We start from the raw sequence: 25,086 nt of genomic DNA on the forward strand, positions 1-25,086 counted from the left end.
TTTACCTGTCACTACTAGCTCTAACTTGAGCCTTTTAAATGTTTCTTTAATATCACCATTAACACCGTTAATTCTCCTCAGTTCCTTGATTCAATGTGTATTCCCAGGTCTATTAGTTACATACTATATGATTGTCCTCTCAACTCCTTATCAATCTAAGACCAATTTTTAAATGTGTTGAACACTTAAAAATCCTCAAGAAGTAGGTGGGAATTTAAATTTTGAATATAGCAAGTACTGTATGAGTAGCAATTTAAAATAAAAGTTCGTGTTCTCAAAGTGTGGCATCCTAATTGAACAGATACTTTCTGGTGTTTCTGGAGTGGTTTTTTTTCCCCTAATGTGTTACAGTTCCAGTCTTCATAATGGACAGAGTATCATTTTTAGGTTTGAATAATATGTTGGAAAAAATTTTATTAGCTAGTTACACACTCAATAATATGTTTTAATCTTCAAAAGGCAGACCACGTGGAAAGCAATAACTTCATATAATGTGAAAGATTTGGAGGATCTGCTGAAAGAGGAACAGAGGAACATGACATTTATAATAGAATAAAAAGGAGCATTTAATAGCCATTAGATGTGCACTGTCCTGTTTGTCATTAAACAGAGCAGAGATCTTGTTACAACTGGTATGCTATTGTGTAATTAAATGTATTGGAAATGCAAAAGCACATGGGAGTTGAATTAAGACTGCCAACAATGTTGTTAATGCTTGGGCGGGAGTGGTCAGCAGAAGGAGTATTGTTGTGAGCATTTCAGTGGTAGAAAGATAAAGACAGATGCTGAGGCTCCAGTCTGCTGTTCCCATCATTTGGCTTAAGGCAGCTGTGTGCATGGCGAGATTACAAAACCATCAGAGCTCCCATTTTTATAGAGGCTGGAGTGTGACAGCAGCTCAATTTTATGTGTGAGTAGGAAAATTTCCACAATGAAAGTACCAACCCACTAATTACTACTGCAAACTGGAAAAAAATTAAAGTATTTCCAAGCCCATTTATCTACCATTAAATATAATACAGTGTGTTAACTGAATTTTTGAATAAAAAAAAATGAAAAAGTTCTACAAGTGAAGTTTCTAAAACATGAGAATGTTTTTAACTGTTCCTAAAGGAGAATCTGTATTTTTGCAGATTTAATGCTCCACAGAACAACTCTAAAATATGCAAAAAGGGGATACAAGTATCTTCTCACAGTATCCTATATATTTAATTGCCTAACTGTAATAGCCATGGTAATTATAAAATCCTTAATAAGGACATTGATATGCTAGTAAATGTGCTTTAATAACATATTCATCACACAGCTTTTAATTCTCCATTACTACACTGACTTTTTCTGAACAGGTTCTCAATCCTTAGTGAGAAACATAAATAAATTCAGCTTTCACATCTTCGTGTTCAGCTTAAATGGAATTTAGTAGTCTTTTTAAAACTTAAAAACCAATATAAAGCATAGCTTTGGGGCCTACACATCATAACTCATTTTGTTCAAGAGCTAGACTTCTGTTAGTTTTATTACTGTTATCGGAATCATTAAATTAGCCTTTAAAAACTCCCTGTAGTTTACTAGGATCAATGATGAGAAAAACTAAATCTTTTACTTCAGATATTTCAACTGAGATACTGAGTATCAAGATGCCTAAATAAACCAAGAATTATTGAGACTCAACTTCAAAACTGCAAACAGGGCACACACTTTATTTGTAAAAATACTGAAATGCCTGAGTCTTAATATCTTCCTGAGCTTTTAGGAACATACTAGATTACGTATTTACAACACTGAATTAATTCTTGTGATACCACAATCATAAATATTTGTTATCTGTTCTAATGAATTATCAAATTCAGTAAGTCAGGGAAAATAAAAACAGAACATGGAGAAACCAGTCATACTCAATTATTTAATTATATCAAAATTCTAAATAACAAAAGTTTTATATGCATTTGGCATATTCTGTCCCTCTAGCCCCCTTTACCGTGTCATATCCATTATACATGTATGTTAGGCAGTGACACTTGCATAATGGTATTAAAGACCTGGGCCAGTACAGTAGTACTGGTTTCTGTTAATATTTTAGAAAATGACCCTAAATTCATATATTTATATCTTAGATATTTTAAAGCATAGTTCACTTCTGCTAAAAAAGGAAAAAGAACAAGTTTTAATACTATTTCAGTTAAAATTACAGCAGAAACACACTGCACAAAACAAAATACATCTGTGCTGCCAGTCATCAAAACACTTTAGATGGTTGAAATTGTTAAATCTCCTTCAACTGAAAAGAAACCTCAAGTGTCAAGGCTCAGTTTGTTGTCAGCATGCTTCATACTCAGCTGCTACCTTACCATTTTTTATTGGTGCTAAGGCAGAAGTTGCACATCAAGCTGTTAGCACACTCACCAGTTGTTCACCAAGTTTACTCACCCTTTGACCTTCTTTGCCAGGTGGACCTTGGGGACCCTCCAGCAAACCCTGAAAATACAAAAGTAAAACAATTATAACATTCAGAGCTATTTTCATCCTCTATTTTTCTATAGAAGTATGGCTAGACCAAAGATCCAGATGGAAAGACAAGGCATTTATTTCTAATAAGAAGAATTGGCTATTCCTAAGAATTCCTTCAATGTTATATTAAGATGCAAGAAAAATCACAAACAATAATTATTAATCACATTCCATCATATAAAGGCCGTATCCATTGGAAAAGAAGAGGTAAGTCAGCACTAATTAAGCATAGTAATATTTAACTGCAATATTTATTGAAAAGTGTTTTATCTTGTTAAATTAGGATGCCATAAAAAAATGACAAAAATAGTTGTTTTAAATGAAAGACAACTTGGTCTGCAACTCAAATTCAAATATAGGCACTGAAGGGGGAGGGGAAGGCAGGGGAAGGGAACTAAATATAGCAGAAGGCCTTATGCTCGCTGGATCCTAAGAACCAGCCCTGTGCTGCTTCCTCTGCATATCTGTCTTGGCTTTTGAAAACACTTCAGTGCCTCTTTTCTCTCTCTCTCTCTCTCTCCTGAACAGGCACTGGAGCTTTGAGTGTTTTGAATATATCCTTGAATTGTGAGCCTTCCTTCCGAACTCAGTGTGAGTGAGGATCTGCCTTTTTCAGTCACAGATCAAATCACAGAACAGTTCTGATGCTTTGGGGCTTTAATTTTACATCTGATTAATGTACAATATAATCATGAAGCCTTCAAATAACATCTCAGAACAACTGAGAACAGTCATTCTCCCCACTCCCCCTTTACTTCATGAGTCACCTTGGAACACAATTAAAAAAATTACTTTGAGGAAGCAATCTAATTTCCATTATAGCAACAAGAAATGTGAAATCATTTTCAATGTAATCAGTGAAGAATATATAACAGTTCTGCATTGTATAATTAAAAAAAAAAAGCTTTGCATGTTATATTGCATATCCTTACAGGGTGTAACAAAATTAAACTTACATTTTGTGTTCATTTAAGAATTTGAAATATTAAAGTTTTAATATCTTTAAAATTACTCAGACTCATGTATTGCTTCAGCATGAGTTATATCTTTGGTCAAATTCAAACACCTTACTTAGAATCAATTACATATATTGACCCATATTGACCCAATAAGGGTGAATTGAGGCACCCTGACAATCATGATTTTTTAAAGTACCCAGATTTCTAGAAATGAATTTAACAAATTTGTTTATGATTCCTAATTCCCAATATAAACTTGAGAAGGTAAATAGGCATTCCAAAGCTACTAGCTCATACATCTTCAAGTAATGTTTTAAGTTGATTAGAATGTAGTCTGACTCCAATTTTAAAAAGAAGTGGTCGCTTCAAGAGCTTTTCCATTTCTAACATTTCTCCACTTCCAAACACTGAAGCTAAAAGTATATCTCAAAGAGTATTTCACTATCAGATGTTTCTCCTATCATTTCAGTTTATAATGTAAACATGATAGGATGTAGGATCTTTTACAAAGCTGATGCACACCATTTCCATCTTTCACTGTAAGTTTATGGAGCTAAAATAGGCATGAGAATGTTGTGTCCAACAAATGATATCACGGTAAGTTAATTACAGTGCAAATTATGTAGCTTATACATACACAAACTCATAAAGCAGCATGTCAATGTGACCTCTGTAAATCTTCCTTACTTTCTCATCTAGGTAGTGTGGAACTTGCAGTGTTCTGTCTAACTGTTAGCAATATTCTAATTCTGTAAAGAAATTCTGGGAATTCAGGAAGAGGTGGAATTTTGTTTTGCTAATTTTTCATTTAAGTGACAACTTTATGCAGGGGAATGAGATGAAAACCTGTAATGTCCATTTTATGGGGGAGGAAATACTTAGCCTCACATATCTGTACAATAAGGCTCCAAGGGGATAAAAATTACACAAGAATGTAACTGCACAATAGTGATAATTAATAGCCAACATTTTTATCCAAGGAGTACTTTTATTCTTTTTATTCTCTCTACAATATTATTGTCAAGAAAAAGGAACCAGATAAGGAGATTTATCTTCAAGGAAAGGGAGGAGAGCTGTGTACAATTGGTAACTAGGCAGGGAGGACTCCCCTGTACAAGGAGCCACATCCTGATATTGAAACTGAGGTAAAAGTTCACACCAACTTCAGTGGGATCTTCCGTTTAAAAAGTGATAGGACAACAAGGGCCATGTTAACTAACACAGTTCTGAAACGGCAGTAACTTGGTCAAAGTAATGACTTAGCAATGCAACCTCTGCTCAGTATTCACTGAAAGAGATCATAGAAAAATAACTGCAGAAGAAACCTGCAAGAGAAATGAAAGAAACCTTCTAGAGTGAATTTATGATGAATGAAACATCTATCATTGAACTCCTATACAACTTGGCAATGAACAGAAATACATGTTTGTAGGAAGGCAGACTAAAGTATCTACTTAGCTTGTATTCCTATTTAAGTTCTGGAGATCTTCCTTTGGAGATCAAAGATCAGATTTGACTCCTCCCAACCATGGATAACACAGTAGGTCAGAGGAGCCCACCACCACAGATCAAGGGATAGAATATAGACTGAATATACATCTATCTATCTATCTATCTGTCTGTCTGTCTATCTATCTATCTGATATGCTGTGGATTGTGTTCAAAACATTTATGTCAGAAGACAATCTATTCTACAGCTATAAAGTCCCCAGGTAAACAACAACCAAAGCAATTAAAGTCATAGAACCATACAATAATTTGAGTTGGGAGGGACCTTTAAAGGTGATCTAGTCCAACCCTCCTGCAATGAGCAGGGACATCTTCAACTAGACCAGGTTTCTCAGAGTCCCAGCTAACCTGGACTTGAATGTTTCTGGGGATTGAGCATCCACCAACTCTCTGGCCAATCTGTCCCAGTGTTTCATCACCCTCACTGTAAAAAACCTCATTATATCTCATCTAAACTGACCCTCCTTCAGTTTAATACCTCCTTCAGTTTTATCCCTTGTCCTAGCTCAACAGATAAAGTCAGATAAAGATAAAGTCCATCCCCACCTTTCTTATGGGTGCCCTTCAAGTATTGCAAGGAAAATTGAAATCATTCACTATATGTCACTGTCACTCTGATACATTTGAACTGGCAAGAGCATGGCTATGGTGATGAGCAGAACAATGCCTAGGAACAGCACAAGGCACTGTGAGGTAAAAACCAGCCTATTTGGGTGACATCAGGCTGGCAGGAAAATATGATGCATCCTTCAAGGTGACCTAATACACATGGGGTTTTCCTGACACTGCCAGGCCACCTTTGAGGCTTAAAGGTGATAGCCTACTATTGACTTCATGGTGCAGTGAATTAAAATAACATATAAAATCCAAAAAAGACTGTTCCTGTCATGGACCAAGCAAGCCCCTTGAAGTAATGTAACTGAAAGAGCTTGAGGAACATGAAGTGAAAATGTCTCAAACATTACTATGTAGCTTAGGGAAAATAAAAGCCAGTAAAATGGAGATGTTCTTAAGTGCAACTGAAATTTAGAAAATCTACCACCATGAGTGAGGGTGGCTAAGAAGAGAGATGATACATGATGCACAAGAGGGTTGTACAAAATCTTGAAAATGAGGAGCAGAAACTTGTGAATCCCATTATAAAAGGTAAACCATAAAGGGAAGTGTTGACTAGGGAAAATATGGTTCTTAGAATATAGAATAGAAAAAGCAACCACACTGTGAAGGATATGCAGACAGATATTCAAAAGAAATATCATCAAAACTTAGTCTAAGTCTTAGTTGAGGGAAACTAGGAAAATAAAACCAGATATAAAAATATTGCAATAGAATAAATTAGTTTTTAAAATAATTAGTATTGAAAATATCTGTAGGAATAAAAATTTTAGTATTTTAACAGCTAATATTTTTTACAAGTATCAGGAGATAAAAATCAATAAGAATTATTTAACTTGAGACAGTAGAAGAAAAATATGTTAGGAAGTTACAGAAAAATCAGTGAACAGTTGAACCAGTTAAGCTGTTTTAAATTTCAAAAGCTGGTAATTTAAAGCGTATGAGTGTGGAACTTTCAGAAACCACTTACTATAGAAGGGCTAAAATCCTGTCACATGACTCTGCAGGTACAAAAGCATTTTAAAATACCTGATACATCACAATGAGCATCTGCAGAGACATGGTGGGGGCATTGCTCATGAATTTAATAACTGAAAAAGTGCCCAAAATCATACTCTCAAAAAAGTGAAGTTTTTATCATGACCCATGGTGAAACAAAAAAAAAATTTTAAAAAAAGAAAAACCCCCAGCTGAAGTGGAATAATGGAGGTACTTAAAGCTGTTATTCATGTTACTTCTCACAGAAGATTATGGTTGATGCCAAGAGAGCAAAATATTAGACAAGTACATGTATTTTTGGGATTCTGAAAGTTGCTTCAAAACATAGCTTATTGTTTTTGAAGTAGAAGCAGAAGGGTAGACAGCTGCATTATGTACTTGTAGGTAGTATTGCTGGAATACATTGTGAGCTGGAACAAGTTTTCTTCTCAACACAAATTAAATATAATACAAATGCTAGCAATAATAATGCAGGCCTAATTAAGGCACAAAAAATATTTCATTTCATTTATACATGCTTTGTGTGCTCTATACACAAGCTACTTTCATCCAGTTTTTCCTCACTATGAATTCCAGCAAACACATGACCTCAATTTTTACAGAATAAATGCTACTAGATGGGGAGAAAATGTATGTAATTTAGTGAGATGAGTTAAAGACAAAGTCTAAATTAGGTATACAGAAATGCCTTTTGAAAATGTAAGAATAGGTCATTTTTTAATTATTTGAATATGCAAGCTTTTATAATGATAAAACTTGCTACTTCAAAAAGACCCAGCTATAACATATATGATTTTGTCAAGCAATTTCAAAACATTTTGTTGATAAACAGAAAGGTATAGTTCCACTGAAACAACATCACCACTGAAACATTTTTAAAAGCAAACTGGCAGGCAGTTCCCATTGCAAGTTATTGATGTAGTCCTTTGAAGCACATTCCCCTTCATCAGGATAAAGAAAGCCATCACACTGTTGAGCTACATGTTCAATGATCCCTCTGTAAACTCCACAAGTAGAGAGCCACAGAATCACGGTAATCAGGAGTCGGGTAAAAAAGTGACCACAGATTTCTGAATTCCTGACATGACACAATGGGTGGTCACAGTGAAGAACTGAAGTCTGACTGACTTGAAGAGCACTCACCAGCCACCCAAATGCTGTTTGTGTGAGGGATGGTACTGCTGTGGCTGCACTAATGTAAGAATGGCACAGCATCCCAGACAGGATGCAACAAGATGCAGTTCAGTAGATGTTAAAGGCATCCACTTAATCTGGAGGTGTTTGTAGAGAACAAGTTCTATCGTGCAGGTCACGGATCTTTCTATCCTATTTTGAGAGTATTTTCCTCTTTGGCCTGTTTGTACCATAATGAGAGTAAATGAATGGCTTCCTCTCAGGTAAAAAAAGACTATCACACTCAGCAAGAAAAGGAACTGAAATATGAATAACTTCCCTCCAGTCAAGATGGTCTAAATGTTGGTTTCTCAGGTATCTTTAAGGCAGTTTACTTGCTGCAACTGTGATGCTGCCCTACCTTGAACTCCAAACAGGAGGATGAGACCTTAAAATACAATTAGCATAGTTTCCTCTTCTTGTCCAAAAGACTGTCCATCACCACCCACACGGAAGCCCACAAAGCTTGCAGACACACCTCACTGTTACAAATATGTTACAATGGGAAAAATGGCACAGGAAAATCACAGAAGGATGACTAATTTCCTGTTGTATTGCCATTTATGAGGGAAATTTGACTACCTCTATATTAAGCATTTCCAAACATGACCTGATCTCAGACACATCCTTACTGAAGTACCTTGAGACAGCAAATGGAAAGATTTGCAGCTTAGCCCCTTAAAGTTACTGCAGTGACCGTACTGTTTTGATGTTATCCCACTTTTCCTTCTAAACTGCTTCCAATCTGTCTGCTTCTACAGAAAAGGAGACAGCATTTAGCAGAAGTATTTCAGTCTGCCAGAAAACATGATAAGCTATATTTTCTTGATAATTTATTACTGAAGCAAACAGAAAATTTGTTCCTCACTGACATCATTATTCTTTGTGTTTGGACATTTCTTTAGCTCTCTCTGTTAACTTGAAATGTACTTTCCTTCGAGACAATATTTTGAAAGGGAAATTGGAAGAGTAATTTCACAGAAGTTTACATTCATGAACCTAGTACTTTTAATAAACATAGGTTTATTTGCTAAGCAAGAAAAGTATAATTAAAATCCTGAGGAGTAAATCAAAATTATTCATTACATTGATGTCTACTGCATATGGGAAAATTTTAAAATTATAATTCTAATGAAGGACATATAAAGCACATTCATGCCAATTTTTTGAAAAACAAATTTACTGTAAGATTAACACTTCAATCTTCACTTGTGCCTTCAGTATCAGTAATACTGTGTAAAGAAGAGAAAAAACATACTGTAATTGCTAAATCATCTTCAGCAAAGGGGTAATCCTAATAACACTTGCTCCCATAATTAAAAAGTGCTTTTGGAAGAAGAGAATATTTATAAGTTATACTGTCAAAGCTAAGCGATCACTATATTTGAGGAAAAACAACTGAACAGTTCAGTATTTTCAGGAAATTAATACACCTCCATTAAAGAAGCTCGGATAGATAAAATTCAGATTTTCCTTAGAGTATATGTACGAAAAAAAGAGATTTAGAATGAAAATGTAATTTGCAGTCTGTGCTTTCTTTAGTTAAGTAGGATTACTTGCCTTTGTGTCATTACATGGAAGGAAAGCCAGGGTAATATTATTTGTGTTGCTTACTACTGGAGAGTGTGTGTCCATTTCTTTAGCTTCACACGAAGAGCTGAGGAGAAAGCCATGCAATCTGTAGCTGATGTTTGTTTAGGAAGGGGAGAGCCAAAAGTTACAGTGGAGCTTGCCCAGACCTGAACCTACAACTTCCTCCCACAGCCGCCTCCACACGGCACTTGTGCGCCAGCTTCCTTCGGATCGATTTAACCAGACCTAGGAGCCAACATTCCAAATATCTGTTTAGTAAGCAAGTCCTGGGGACTTCTGTCTGTGACCGACTTAAGCCTTGGCTTCTGAGTAAACACTTGGTGCCATCTGGATGACTATTTTATAACTCCTGAAAGGGATAGGTTCGCAGGAACGGACGGACGGACTCTCATTTTCCTCAGGAACTAAAAGCAGCGTATCGAGTGTCGAGAGGAATAGTTATCATATATTTTACAAGAGATGGCTGTGCTACCTTCCCTCACCTGTCACTCTTCTGACACGGCACGCACAGGCTTAAGCTGGGGATACCAGAGCGGGCAAGCTGCAGAGCCAGCTGTGACCCTGCAGAACACAGTCCCCAGCTTCTGCCACTAAATCCCACATCTCGACAGAACCGCGCTACAGAGCAGGACAATCCCTCCTTTTTACTCTCTGAAGGTTCATCAGCTACAGTACAATTCATCAGGGAACTTAAGCTTTGAAAATCCCCCATATTGCTGCATAAAGTGGACATAATAAAGGAGAAAATTTCAAAATATGATCACAGCATTTATTTGTAAGACACTTGAAAAGTACTAAAGAAAAGAGACATCTACTACTCACAGAGCAATTCTGAACATAGCAGAAAAAATAGAGGCAGCACAAAGAAAGGCTGGGAATCAAACATGATTTTGGACTACTCCCAATAAAACTACCATCATAACTGAGAAGAAAAAAAAAATACATATATCTGGGTTTGGGAAGTATTAACTGATTCATAGAAACACAGGAAAACTTTACCTCCTTAACAAAAGGGGTCAAATATATATGTATGTATGTCAAATTTACAATAAAATGTATTTGCATGAATAATGCCTGAGTCAAACAAATATACTTAGAACTATTGTAATTGCTAATTTCATTAGGGTTTGATGCAAATCCTATAAAATTTATCACATATTTCTTCTTACAGCTTAGCATGATTTGCATTATAATGCTGTTTCTTTTCTCTAATTCTTCATGAATGATTGATGAAATTGTATTAACAAGACTTATGTATGTGCCTTAAATAAATGCACATAGAAACACATGGAATTCTAATCCCATCTCTTTCTGAATTCTCTGCTATTGCTACAAGTGAGAAGTTTTGTTAAATGTTCATCTTGTTAGGATTTCAGTGTGAAATTTTCTGTTAACTCGCATCAAACAGGAAGATCCAGAGCTCTACTTTATTTTTCAGATGCACTTTCTGAGCTATGAAATTTCAATTTCAAACTCATAAAATAATTTTTGCATCTTAAAAAGCAGTGCTATTGTTTTGCCTGTTTTGCAGTTTGGCATATGATCATCTACCTAATGGGTTGTTAGATCTGTTGAGTATTTATGAATTCTGCCATACATACTGCCTTGAAGTTTCCCTCATTCCATACTAAAATGGCTATATCTGCCAGCTGAGCACTTAAAACTACATTTTCCCCTTCAAGTACTAATCCCTTCATTTTCTTCCCTATTTTCTCATGCTTCTGACTTGTGTGGGATTTTCTACTCATCAGGACTGCACAAACACTTTTAGATAAAGAGTCTAAAAGCCTACATCTTTTAGAATTTTGCAGTTGCCAATAGCACAGGCAGGGAAAAAACCCCAGGAATTTCTGCTGCATACTGTTACATACTTGTGTAGATCACCTACAGACAACTCTCCCTGGACCAACCAGTGAAGCAGTCTCAGTCTTCTGCTGCCTTCAGACTCCCTGTGCTAAGGATAGAAGCATGGTACAGGTCTGTTTTTCAGACTCTGAACAACACTACTGATGGTCTAGTTTATATTGAAATAAGAAAATATTGTAGACCTCATTCAGCATACTCCACTGATGTATGATTTCCATGGAAACACACAGGAATGAATGGAAAAGCTGCACAGGGCAGTAGAGCTCTGTGTGATGCCATCATTTACCACTTGTCTCTGTATACAATTGCACCGGGGCAGAAGGTCAATGACCCAGGCCCAGTTGTCCAGTTTGAGCAGAACCTGGTCCCTTTTAATATTCCCTTCCTCCTTGCCAAAAGTCATACTTAGGACTTAGTTCTAACAGTGTGTCATCATTTTCACTCCTCTTCCTTCCTTGCCCCCCAGCATAATAATTCATTTATCTTTTAGATAAAAATAAATAATTTTCACATTAAGAAAAAATAAAAATTACTAGAAGCAGAGGGTAAATTTATGGCATTATGACTTCATCCCAAATTAATAGAACATTTTAGAACTTTAACAGGACTCATAACTGAAACACATCATATTTTGGCTGTAACAGCCAAACAGAATGGTTCTGACATAGTAAGTTCTCATTAAGTAACACAAGAACTGTGATATTATCTGACCTACTATTTATTCACAGCAAGATACGACATCTTCCTTTCATGATTATATACTATAAGAGTCACAGTCACACAGAAGTTGCATAAATAAAACCATTCTGAAAACTGAATTTTCCCCTAGCCACCATCACTCACGTAATTAATCTTCTTTTAGTTCTTGCCAAAAAACTAAATGTGCAACTATTTACAGTGGCAGAGAGAGAAAGCTTTCCAGCTGGGCTGTATATTCCCACTTTGCCGTAATCTGTCTTCAAACTGCTAAACCCATTCACACTGACTCTTGTCTACATCAGTTACTAACATCCCTCTGAAGACTGTGTCTGCTTTCCTAAAATTTAAATCTTTTATTTTAAAAAGTGTAAAGACGACCATCAGTAAATGTATCAACACAGAGACACCTTGTTGTGCTGGAATCAATAAACTGCAACATTAGCATTCTGTAATCAAAGAAATGCAATTCTTTGACATCCATTTTATGAAATCAGATCACTTCAGGAGCAAATTCAGTCAATCTGAAAGCAGTGTGCCCTGGTAAACAGGAGGGACAAAAGTGTCCTGAGAGACACAGCATCACCAGCCAGGCAAGGGAGGGGATTGTCCTGCTCTGCTCTGCACTGGGGCAGCCTCACCTTGAATTGTGTGCAGCTTTGGGCACCACAACACAAGAAAGACATTAGGATCCTCAAGAGTGTCCAAATGAGGGCTACAAGGAGGAGGAAGGGCCTTGCAGGGAAGAGCAGCTGAGGGCACCAGGTCTGTTCAGCCTGGAGGAGGCTGAGGGGAGACCTCACTGCAGTTACAGCTTCCTCGTGAGGGAAAGAGGAGGGGCAGGCACTGAGCTCTTCTCTCTGGTGACAGTGACAGGACCAAGAGAATGGCCTGAAGTTGTGTCAGAGGACATTCAGTTCAGGTATCAGGAAAAGATTCTTAACCCAGAGGGTGGTTGGGCACTGAACAGGCTCCCCAGGAAAGTGGTCACAGCACCAGCCTGACAGAGCTCAAGAAGCATTTGGACAATGCTTTCAGGCTTTGGACAATGCTTTTGTGGCATGACTTTTGGGAACTGTCCTGTGCAGGGCAGGGAGCTGGACTTGATGATCCATGTGAGTCCCTTCCAACTCAGCATTTCTCTGATTCTTGATATCATACTACTGACCTCTGAGTATGATTCTTAGGAAATCTAAGAGTCCACAATTGCAACTTAAGACAATGAACACATTAAAAAAAAAGAGACTTAACATACCCAAGTACTTTTGTCAGAACAGACGTACTAATTTTTCAATTATTTACATAAAAATTCTCTTAAAAATGATCTTAGACCACACACAAAATAGATAGCCTCAGTTTTTTTTCCTGTCCATCTTCAGACATGTCTGATTCCTATTTCTGTGATCCCTTCAAGGCCTGTAAGAATCTAGCTAAAGCATTACATACTCCAATGCATCTACTACAGTAAAATCGCAGGTTACTAATAATATTTTAATGATATATTAACTCATCCAACACACAGTTTGTATAATCAAGAACTAAAGGACATAAATGTACCTCTTTAGCAAGTCATGAACTGCAGGAAAGAGTCGCTGGTCTTGGGACAAAACACTAACTTCTTCCCAGGAAATCGAGATACAGGGTACTATAACTCATAATCCAAAAATCAAGTAGTCTAAAGCATGGCAACTTAATTTTGACACCACAGAATTTGTCTTTATCTTATGGGTATCTGTTATATTCTTCAATGTTTGTAAGATCTAATGGAGATCCTTGCTTCTATGGTGTTGGAAATTAAAGGAGGGAAAAGACAATTTATAATCATTTATGCTATTTTATACTATTTATGCATTTATTATTTATATTATATATATATGAATGACTACGTTCTTTTGAAGTTTATTTAGAATTACATGGGTAATATGAATAGTATAGATGTGGCTCATAACACTGAGTCTGGGAGAAGAGACTCATTTTGTGAAGCTACAGCTTGGGAATTTGGAAGCTTTTTGGTTTTTTTTAATTTTTATTTTCTCTTTTTCCACACTCTTTTCCACCATTTTGAATTGGTTTTGCCCAAATAGACAGACTGTTCTGAACAGTAGGGTTTTTCATCTCAGCTCATGAGCAAAACCACTAGAATTCAGACAACATTTATTACATTTATGAAGCAAACAAGGCATGCCCTGGAGAGTTTTGGGGACACTTTTCTTCAGACTTTGTACATTCTTAGTGAGTGGATCATTGCAAGGAAATTAAGAACATTTTCCACCGTCTATACAGCAGTATCTAGCCAGAATACAATAACCTAAAAGCATTGATCATTTTTGCAAGCTTTTACTGAAAAATGCTTTTCCCTAAAAATAACAAGAGAAATATTTAGCTTGAACAAGTCTATGTTATTTATACACAGAATAAACAAGATAATATCCTTGTTAGCATTTCTGAGGAAACAAGATGTTTTAAACCTGCTTATTTTTTTATATTTACAGAGTTCCCTACACAAGTCATATAGAAAATGCAGAGGCACTCTGAAGAAAGGGACTTGACTTTCAGGTTTATTAGTGGGAGAATTCACATTGCAAATAAGTGAAAAACATGCAGTGTTTCTTAGGGATTTTGTTTTGGCTGTTTTTCTTTATGTATACTCACACTCAAGGCAGCTGGTCCTGGAGGTCCTGCATCTCCCTAGTTAAAACAGGAGAGGAAGTAAATCAACAATCTCTTTAGTTATGCATATTTAACCTCTAGACCTTTTAGAGAATATGCAGCATTGCAGAAGTGATTTCAGTACCATCATCAAGCATGTTGATTATGAAAATATGTGAGTAAAGTGACATTCTTCTCCAGTAATGACATAAATATACACAGTTCACCACAGGTTAAAAGGAAAAATAAAAAATCCAGGCCTCTGCATAAATGAATCACAACTTAAAAAAAGCAATCCTTCAAAGCACATTTCCATATGTCAAGTTACAAACTTCAGCTTACATGCACAAGGTGGCTGCTGAAGCCGGTGTGACAGCTCACATATGTAAAGACATCTGACTGTGAAAATATTCACAGAATTAGGTCACTGAGGTACAAATCGCATCTGAGTTCTTCAGGTTTAGTTCATGGGAGAAAATTAGTGCACCCAGAGAGCAATTCAGAACACCAAATTTAGGTTCCTGCTCAGAATTCCTTTTAAAATTCATTGTGATAAAGGGTACTTGTCTTTTGCATTTACATTTAGCCTGTATTCATATCCTTTAAACCTTAAGTTGCACAAATTGCAGCAGTGGGTGTTTGCCACACACACATAGTTATGACAATGCATTGAAAACTGAAGAATATCATGCACACTCACATATACATACAACTGAATAAAAAGGTACCTTTTCTCCTTTTGGACCAGCCACACCAGGACTACCAGGGTCACCTTTTAGTCCCTGGGCAAAAAGAGAAATGTGTATTTGTTGTCATCTGTCAAAAATGCTGGGAATAAAAAATCCTGTAGCACTGTGAATTAATATACACTAAACAAACAGGCCTTAAAATTCTACCACATTGTTAGTACTATCCCTAAATTCTTTATTGTGATTATTTTGTGAACAGACAAACATCTATCAAAGACCACATGTGTCTTCAACACATAATTAAACATACAAAGCCAATCTACTTTATTGTGCTCCATTATGGTAAGTAGTGAGTAGAAATACAAAGTTGCTTTGCAGTCTTGCATGGCCAACAAAGATAAAACAGAACATTAGAGAGAGTGGTAGAACATTCTTGAATGTTGCTAAATTTGGGAAAGAGACAAAGGTGAACAGAGAACTGCAGATTTTATGTTTCAAGTAGCAGTGCTGAACTGGTGAACTCCAGGAAGGTACAGCTCAGAGCTGCTGCACATCTTCCAATGCTCTCATTTTCACTGATGTTCACAAAGGCAATTAGAGAAAGAATTGATTTCTTCATACCTTCTTTAGTTCTGCCTTCAACAGGGGAAGCAAATAGCACTGCCTAGCCTTACACTTTACATACACAGCCATTCCACACGTGCAGGATCAGAGTGGTTTGGGTTGGAAGTGACTCCATCTGGTTCAGCCCGCCCTGCAGCAAACAGGGGCATTTCCAACTGGATCACTTTACTCTATCCAACACATTCATTAAAGCTTCCAGGAATGGGGCATCTACAGCCTCTCTGAGAAATCTTTTCTAGTGTTCACTAGTCTGAATCTACCCTCTACAATATCCCTCATACAACTCTTCCATTAGGAAGTTCTCACCAGAAGCAACCAAAAAAACCCATAAAATATCTTTAGTACCCAGCACACAATCTTTGTTGTCTTCTCCTTGCTGCAAAACAAATGGAAGAATGAGAGGTTTCAAAATATGCCCAGCAAATTCAAGCCATTCTATAGCATTGAATGAACTTAATTCTCACGGTGGACCAACCTACCAGGAATTCATTTTTATTTAAGCTGAGAGATTTGTCTTGTGCCTTCCCTCTGACCACTGCCTTAGTGTCATGAGAGACTGTGTATTGAAAGTCAGAGACACCTCTGCAAGCTCAAAGATTTTACTTGGAAGTGAAATGGCAACAATGTAGGCAATACAAGACCCCATCATAATGAGATGCTCCACAAGTAGGCCACCATCGTTATTATTCTGGAGGTTAAATAGGTCAAGGATAGAAAAGATTCATTTACATCTGAATTAGGGTTTACAAACTAAAGTTCTTCCCAGCTCCCTTTTGTCCTTGCAAACTCTCTTCCTCAGTTTGCAATTATTAGGAAGATAGATACAACTGGCACGAAAATGGTAACTAACATCTGTGCCTTAGTGGGTACAGAAACATGAAATCAGTGAGTGTTCTAAATACTGCGTATTTGTGCAACTTCACTTCCTGCTAAAATTACATTAATTCACCATCTGGAAGGAACATCATTTAGAACTATATGAGCATTTAAGTACCCACTTTGGATTAAATTTGTGGTTGTTGTAAATACCCCTGATTTAGCTTTGATTTGTTCTTTATTAAGCTTGCCAAATATGTAATAGTTAAATCAGAAGTAGTTTTGCTGTTTGAACTTAAAAAATGTAATAGGCAGATGGATTCAAAAACCAAGCCAAAAAATTGCTTTCTTTTTACAATCTGCATATTTATGACATAGCTTTAATATTGTCTCCATTTGCTACATTTTACTTTCAGCCTCCTTCTGAAAGATTGCATAAAACACAACCAATCCATACTCTTAAAGCCATTTCAGGGATTTTTCAGGTGTGCAAACTGTATGGATTTGGTTCAAAATCAATACTAGCAAATCAGCAGTGGAACAATAGTTATGAGTTTAGGAATTAGCTCTAAGGCTGTGTGTTTACAGAAGACAAAAGACAAAGCTAAAAAAAAATCTGCAACTCACAGATGGTGACATATATCTATGTGTCTCTACTGAATAAAAAATGCAACTGCGGATGCAAGATACTGAGCCTGAGCCATGCACTTTAAAACTATGAACCTTTTTTCCCCTAATTGCTGTGTTTAAAGCTTTTAGCAGTGTTTCTGCAAGAGCACCTCAGCGAGGTGTGCAGTCTGGCAGCTACTGCAGAGATGATTACCACAGCAATTGACCTCAAATAAAAAGGACAAGGGTAAACTACACATTTTACAAGAAACCTTACAGTGTTTGAAGGATTTTTAAGAACCCAATGTTATAGACCAATTAGAAGTATTTCTGGTTTGCCTACATGTTATATATGTATTTAAAAAAATTATAAACTTTGTAAGTTTCAGATGTAGCAAATGATTGCAAAAAATACATCTGGGAATGCACCATGCTTATTCTTTCCTACAGTCACAATTTTGAAGCTGCTGAGAGGTTTAGCTGCTGGCTCACTGTCTCTGAAATACCATAAGAAGTAAGAATTCCTGTGCCAAGTCAAATCTGTAGCCCCTTTTAGCACAGTACAGTAGGGTATCCTGACGCTGGCAGAGACCAGAACAGGATGCTTCAGTAAAATGAATGTGGTTATCTAAACAGATCTAATTTGGATGATTTTAGACCAAGCCTTAAGTTAGAAAAACTCCTTTTCTGCACTGTTTTAGGAGAACAAGGTCAGCTTTGAAAACAAACAAATTTCTATTGATCTAAGGAGTCTGTTACCAGATTTGCCAGAAATTCAAGAACAGATTAAAAATTCCAGCAGCTCTTATAACAGAGAGTAAATTAATTGGGTATTGAATTCTATCCCAGTCTAACTCTAGCTTTTTTGGGACCAAGATAATAATATACATTTATGAGTTCATGAACAGTCTTCAGCTGAAACATTTTCTCCCCTAAAAGGACTATGGCCTGGTCTTTTTAAAGGTCATGATAAACTCGCATTGTGGTTCCTTTCTGGAAACCAAAATGTAAAGTAAGCATTAGAATATGTTTGTACAAGGCAAATTCGAAGCTACCAAGATAATAATACTGGAAATATCAGAAATGTTCTATATACATAAATAAAATAAGACAGATAATTGCAGTACAATTTTCAGTCAACAGAGAAATTAATGGAACAAGTATATCACAAACATCAGTAAGGGTGTGAATTGGGATCAATGAGGGAAAGATTGAATTAGAGGCAGTATTTTTGTTTGGAAGGGATGACAATGCTATTTCTTCTGGTGGAATGAATAAAAAACTGATAAAACAGGTAAAATGTATCACCACCTGACACCAGGAACTCCTCTCAATGAAAAATTGCAAAGATCAGCTGGACCCCAACCAGAAGACTCCAGCAGCTCCTGCAGGAGCCAAATGTTGACTACTGGAATTGCACCTATTTGTACAGCATGAACTATGCTGCACACATGTTGCAATGGAAAAATGCAGTCAGACTTCAATAACATTTTCAGGAGAGCAGGTTTTCAACTCTAAAAGGTATCTTTTGGGGAAAATGTAATTTATTATTTGCAATTCCATGTCCTTCATTAGAGTAAGCCCATTCAATGTCACATCAGGTTGAAATCTCCTAGCATTGTACATATTACCTGATGTACTGGAAATACACTACACAACCCAGCACTCTAACCAACAATGTGGAACCACATTATTATAGATCAGATCACTCATCTCTGCCAAGTAACAGAGCTTGTAAGTATTCTAACCACTAAAAACAGCACTACATTTTGTTCACAGAGCAACCTTAAAATGTAAGTTAACAACAGCTTCAGTCAGCTGTACAGTGCCAACCTGGATAAGCTGGGTTAACTTTTCTAATTTAGCAAAGTGTTTTCATAGCTTCAAACAATATACTTTTCCCAGTTTATGTCTCAGGTACTTTTAAATAATGCCTTTTCTCTTTAATAGAATTCCAAAACTTCAAACTGGTATATTACTACAGTTTACTGGACTCTAAATTAAATCTACTATCTCCTAATACTTTTGTTCTTAACAGAATTCTCAGACTCTAGATATAAACAAACATCATCACCAACTTCACTTTTTCAAGCAATAGGATTATTCTTTTCCTATTGAAGTATTTCCTTGCAATGCTAGTACTAAGAGAGTTCAAGATTAGAGACAAGCCCTGAGGGTGTGAAGGTAAACAACAATTGCTATTATATCAAGATGTAGGATCCCTTTAATAATGATCATACTTTTAATTACCTTTTCCCACAAGCATCAAAATGAAAAGGTCTAATATGTTCTCCATCTTTCCATTGAAAACCTGGGATTCTTTTATTGTTTACTGAACTTAGAGGTCCAACTTTTGACATCAGGTATGTAAAGAATAAAATTCAATGTAGAAAAGTTTTAGAAAAGTTACTTATGGTATTACTTCCCCCAGCAAGTGAAATAAAAATAACTAATTAAACACTCAGTTTAATATATACACTAGATTTTAATTTCAGAATTGTTTTACTATTTTTTTCCCATTTACAAGAAACACACTATTCCTCTACCAGCTATGCATGACACGTGCTGACAGATATGATAAAATTTGCTATTTTGACTTACTTTTGCTGAAGGATTTTATTTATGTCAGAAAATAGTAATTGGCAGTATCCCATGGCATTCATTCCTACCTGCACCAGTGATCAAGAAAACAGCATGACTCAAAAAGAGTTCTATAAGTTTGGGTGATGAAGATTTTCTTTTCACTTCAGATCAGCAGGCAGATATATGGATATAACAGAGAACATATTCTGCAAATAGTTTTATGGGTATTTATACTGTATTTTTTTTCCATGTTCCACAAAGGCTATGAGTGTTTTTATAATTATTTTTTTTTTCAGATAGGGTGTACATGAAGCTACATTTGTTACAGTGATACAAATGACAGCATTATTTCAGAATCATGGAATATTTGAGGCTGGGAAAGACTTCCAAGATCATTAAGTCCAGCCTTTCACTAATAACCACCTTGATAACTAGACCAGACAATTCATAACTCCTCAATTACAAAAGCAGACAGATCTCTCACCCAACTGTAAAACAAAATATCCAAAAGAATGGTGAATGGAAACAACATCTTAAAAATATTACAGGATTTTAGTGACAGCAATGTGGCACCTGAGTTTAATGTCAAGTGGCTAAAAGAGTCTCAAGGGATGAAAGAGATACTATTCAAGCAAACTGGCAGTTCATCCTAGAAAAACAAATACCTGCTTAGAGACATGGACATGTACTACAGGAGGACTATGTTAGTAATATACCAAGTTATTTATAACTACTCCTTAAGAAACTAAAAACAATGGCAACCACATTAGTAGCATTTATAGAAAGTATTCATGTTGTCAGAAGGATTTTGAATAATGTCCCAATCTGGGACACAGCATTGTAGATCTTGGCTCAGATTACTGGAGACATAAACTAGGAGATGTGCAGAACAGTGAGATATATTCACAGCTCCCGCCTCAAAACCTGGTTCTCAATGAGATTAACTGAGCCAGTTAGCACAGCCAGTGAGAGAAGAGCGAATTGAGACTTTCTAGGTATATCATCACTACAGCCTAGCCTCCAAACCAGGTCTGGCTTCCCCTCTGTTACGCTACTTCTTTCTAACAAGAACTTTCTGTACAGCTAAGAAAACACAAGTTAGCAACAGCATGCAAAAGTTTTCTGTGACACCTACTTTTCTGATTTTGATTAAAATACATTCAAATATGTTTCTACCATTTGTTCAAGATAAAATGTTCAGTCATCATCTTCAAGTTCTTGTGAGGATGGAAACCCTCACTCCCCCAGGCAGAGACAACACTTGCCAGAAGGCAATGCCACTAGCTTTAAGGGTTTTCAGGCTCTTTTGAATATATACAGCAGTGCAGATTACACCAGTGTAAGGAGATTAACTTGATTATTGCAGAAGTACCAGATATTACATTTCTGCTTGCAGAACAAGTTAGAGAGACACTGATAGAAGCCAAGAGTCAATGATACACAGTCCTGTAAATGACTGGTATCTCCGTGGAAAGTGATAACTGAGTTCAAAGTGTTTTATGTAAATGTTGTTAAGAAGGAATTAAGTATGGATTCAAATAATACAATGTTATACTGCCATGTTCAGGTTTACTTCTGTTTTAATGTTTTAATGGAAGTTTCTATAATATTAGTAAGAACCTACCATTTACTGACACATTGCAACAGTTCAGTAAATATTTAAAAATATAAATGTTCAGTATTTTTCACATTCACATTGCCACTATGTTAAATATGTCCTAGAGTTAATCAGATACTTGGTATACCTTACTCCTCCTAAAAGGTTGATGGAACAAGATCTCATGTAGTAAAGAAGATCATGTAAGACCAACACAGAAATGTCACCAGAGCTATGGAAAGAAGCACAGACGTGTCTTTTCCATGCTGTCAGCATATATGTATGCATGAGAGAAGTATACTGTTCACCTTTACAGACAGACAGGCTACAAGAGAATACTTCTTCAAATACCTAAGTTTAGTTTCAGCTTAGTACATTTTCTCTTAGTACATGTTCTCACATGAAGGACATTCACTATTACTTAAAAATGGCCTGATTTACCCAGCATTAAATTGTAATTACCTGAACCAGGAAAAATATATTTATGGTTACAGTGTGCATAGAAAGCCAGGTGATGTAAAAAGTGTCATAATTTTGTAGCCTGTCTTATAACATTTTCAGTAGCCCCAGCTAGACTGTCATAGTATTTTTGTGTTAAATGCCAACCCTTTTATTCTTTCAGAACAGGTGCTTAAAAAAATATTGTTGAATATTTTTTCCAAGTCCTGTATCTGGATTCTAGTCCTAATGTCAGTCATTCCCCATCTGGGAGATACTCTCTGCCTTTTACAGCAATGCTTTGCAACTGGAGAGCCAAGAGTGTCCAGGATTAAAACCTAAAGCCAGGGTAACCCCCACCAAGGTCAAGAGGAAGAAGGATGGGAGGAGGGTATACAGCAAACATCTTGCTTGACTTCATTATTATGGTTTTTTAAATCTTGATTTTTGAAATCATGCTGGTTGTCTATTTTAGTATTTCATTGAAAAAAAACCACCTGACTTTTTCCCCTCTCATCTTGGTTTCACATATAAAAAAATAAATAAAAATTTAAAAATAGGCAAAAGTATGGTTTACTTTATAGTCATGCCTATAGTGTAGGCTCAGGTTCAAACTTCGATGTGAACTCAGTCATTAGGAATATCCAGTATTTTTAGATACAGATTTATGCTACCTTAAATATGGTCCAGTCCAATTAACTAAGTAGGCAGTGAAAGCTGGCAGTGGAAAAAAAAAAAAAAAAGTTAAGTTTTGATTCTCTCACAAGAGACACATGGCACAGTGAGTGACACACCCAAAAATGGCTAACAGCTTGTGTATTTTCTCTTTCAGAAACCAAAGCTACCAAACCATAGCTTTACCCTGTCTCCAAAATTAACTTATTCTCCAGCAGATTATCTAACAAGGAATGATTCTCATCTATATTATGTTTAATCCCCATTCTTGTTTCAGTTTATTTCATGAGTCATGAGCAGAAGCATTGTGGAACACACCAAATCCTTATCCACAGCCCTCCTTACATGAAGCTCTAAGAACTCCTAAGTCACATGAATGCATCTCTTCCTCCCTTATAGTCTTGGGGATGTAAAATCTCCAAGCATACACAATTTCCAAATCCATCACTCTTCTTAAATAAAGTCTGAATTACATTTCTTAAACATCCACTCAGAAGGTGTAACTTGACTGTTTCATTATTGTTCTGTTTACCTCTGTTCCAGGAAGGCCTTCTGGTCCTGGTTCTCCTTTATCTCCTTTTTCACCCTAAAATAAATAATATTTATTTTATTATATATACTCATGGCAAACCCTAACCCATGATGCTTTTTAACAGGAAAAATATTTTACCATTCTGGTCTGTTCTACATGTACATTGGATGCACAAGCAGAACTATTTCTTACATTCCAACAGAAATTCTTTCTGAATAAATGTCCCTGAAAAATGTCTAGCACCCTGATAGGTACAGTTCTCTGTACTTCATAGGGTCATTGAACATCCATAAAGACTCATCACAGAAGAGCATTCTTGTTTCTTGCTGTGTTTCAAGAACATGGTGATGAAACAGAAATTTACACCAGGGAACAGTTCAGTTTTTGAAAATCCTAATCTTAATATTACAATATTTTTTTTTTCCATTTTGTGATTCAGTTTTGTTATGAGATGCTTAAAGTAAATGTTTGTTTACAAAGTCCTCAGTATTATCATTTGTCTTTGACCCATACTGGTATATGGTTCACTATTTGCATTTGAAAAACGGAAACAACCTTTGTTCTGAAAGTTTTCTTAAAGGTATGAACAACATTATTAATCAAAAGAAAAAAAAATGATGGGAAGGTTCCTTCAGAATTGACTGTAGCTGGTTTCTGAGTTTGCTCATGAAACACTGACTACAAAACACAACAATCTTTGTAGAATACATAAAAGAATTCAGTTCCATACTCTAACCACCATGACATTCCAATTAAGACATATTTCATCAAAGTGAATAAAATGCATTTGCTAAAGAAGCATAATTTAAGAGAAAATACCTTCCGGAAGCAACAAGTCTAAAGGGCTCTATAATTGCATCTCTGTCCCTCTAATCAAGTTTGTCAAATCAAAATAAGTAATCATAAAGTAGCATAACTCTGATGGAAGTGTGAGGACTGACTTAATTAGAGTCCAAGCTGTTCATATAAACTGAAGAAAACAAAGAGCTCTTCACCAAATTTCCATTATCTCTGGGGGACTACATTTGTCTGAATATAACCTATTCATTATATCAGCATCCTCTTCATAATTCTGTTAGGTAAATGGCATTGAGCTGAGATCATTCAGCTAACTCCATTTGTGACACAACCCTGATTCAGAGCTATTTCTCCCTTGGCAATGACAGAGGGCATTTCATCTAATAATCAGTTTTGCAAAATGAGTTTGTATGAGCTTTGTCAAAAAACTGAAGTCTACTAAAAAATTAGCGGCAGCAAACTGTGAATTTAACAATCCCACTCCCACGATGGCATTACTGGTTCATTTTTTCCATTTTAATACATCTTGTTGATAAGAAACTTAATGCTACACATTAGCTTGAATCATACAGTTAAGGTTTTCCCTCAAGTATTCCCTTTCTTACTGGTTAAAAAAAAAATTAAAAACCTCCACCAGATAAATCTGTGCATTTACTGCAAAGTTCAAATTACACCAAACAGTTATAGGAATTTAACACTTATTATTTTACTATGTTTGAACTATAGAGTCCTCTTTGTTCTGTGGATATAAGATACTGGTTGAGATAGTAATTTTCTTTCACTGTCAGTTTAAAAAAAAACCCAGTTGAAATCCCAGGCGTACTGTTCTTTTTAAATAGCTCACTTAAACTTTCAGAACTGAAAAAATGACACTTTATTTTTCATCACTGTGACATACTGAACATTTAATACTGCTTTCAGGATATTTCAACTAGTACCAGTTACATTGCTACAATCTTGCAACAGTTATAAAAGTACATTCATGTATTTGACATAGTATCTCTTTATCTGAATATATTTCCAGAAGATTTACAAATCATTCCAATTTGTGGAGCTGATTTTTCTTCTATGACTTGTGTATCTGCTTTCACACCTAAAGAAAAATGATGCAAATATGTACAGAATTGCTTCAGAAGTAACAGCATCCTGTAAATGCCT

At 36.0% G+C, this 25,086-nt stretch overlaps 1 protein-coding gene across 7 annotated transcripts in view; it reads right to left on the reverse strand.

Annotated features, from left to right (window-relative positions):
* COL19A1 (collagen type XIX alpha 1 chain) overlaps positions 1-25,086 on the reverse strand; it is a 186,569-nt gene that overhangs the window by 77,620 nt on the left and 83,863 nt on the right. For all 7 annotated transcript variants that reach the window (XM_033512990.1, XM_033512991.1, XM_033512992.1 and 4 more), the window contains 4 exons: positions 23,131-23,184; positions 15,296-15,349; positions 14,571-14,606; positions 2,428-2,475 (listed from right to left, as the gene is read on the reverse strand). In XM_033512990.1, the coding sequence (XP_033368881.1) occupies positions 2,428-2,475; positions 14,571-14,606; positions 15,296-15,349; positions 23,131-23,184 (192 nt within the window). The remainder of the gene's footprint in view (positions 1-2,427; positions 2,476-14,570; positions 14,607-15,295; positions 15,350-23,130; positions 23,185-25,086) is intronic.

The sequence above is a fragment of the Parus major genome, chromosome 3, assembly GCF_001522545.3.
Source record: "Parus major isolate Abel chromosome 3, Parus_major1.1, whole genome shotgun sequence".
NCBI lineage: Eukaryota > Metazoa > Chordata > Aves > Passeriformes > Paridae > Parus > Parus major.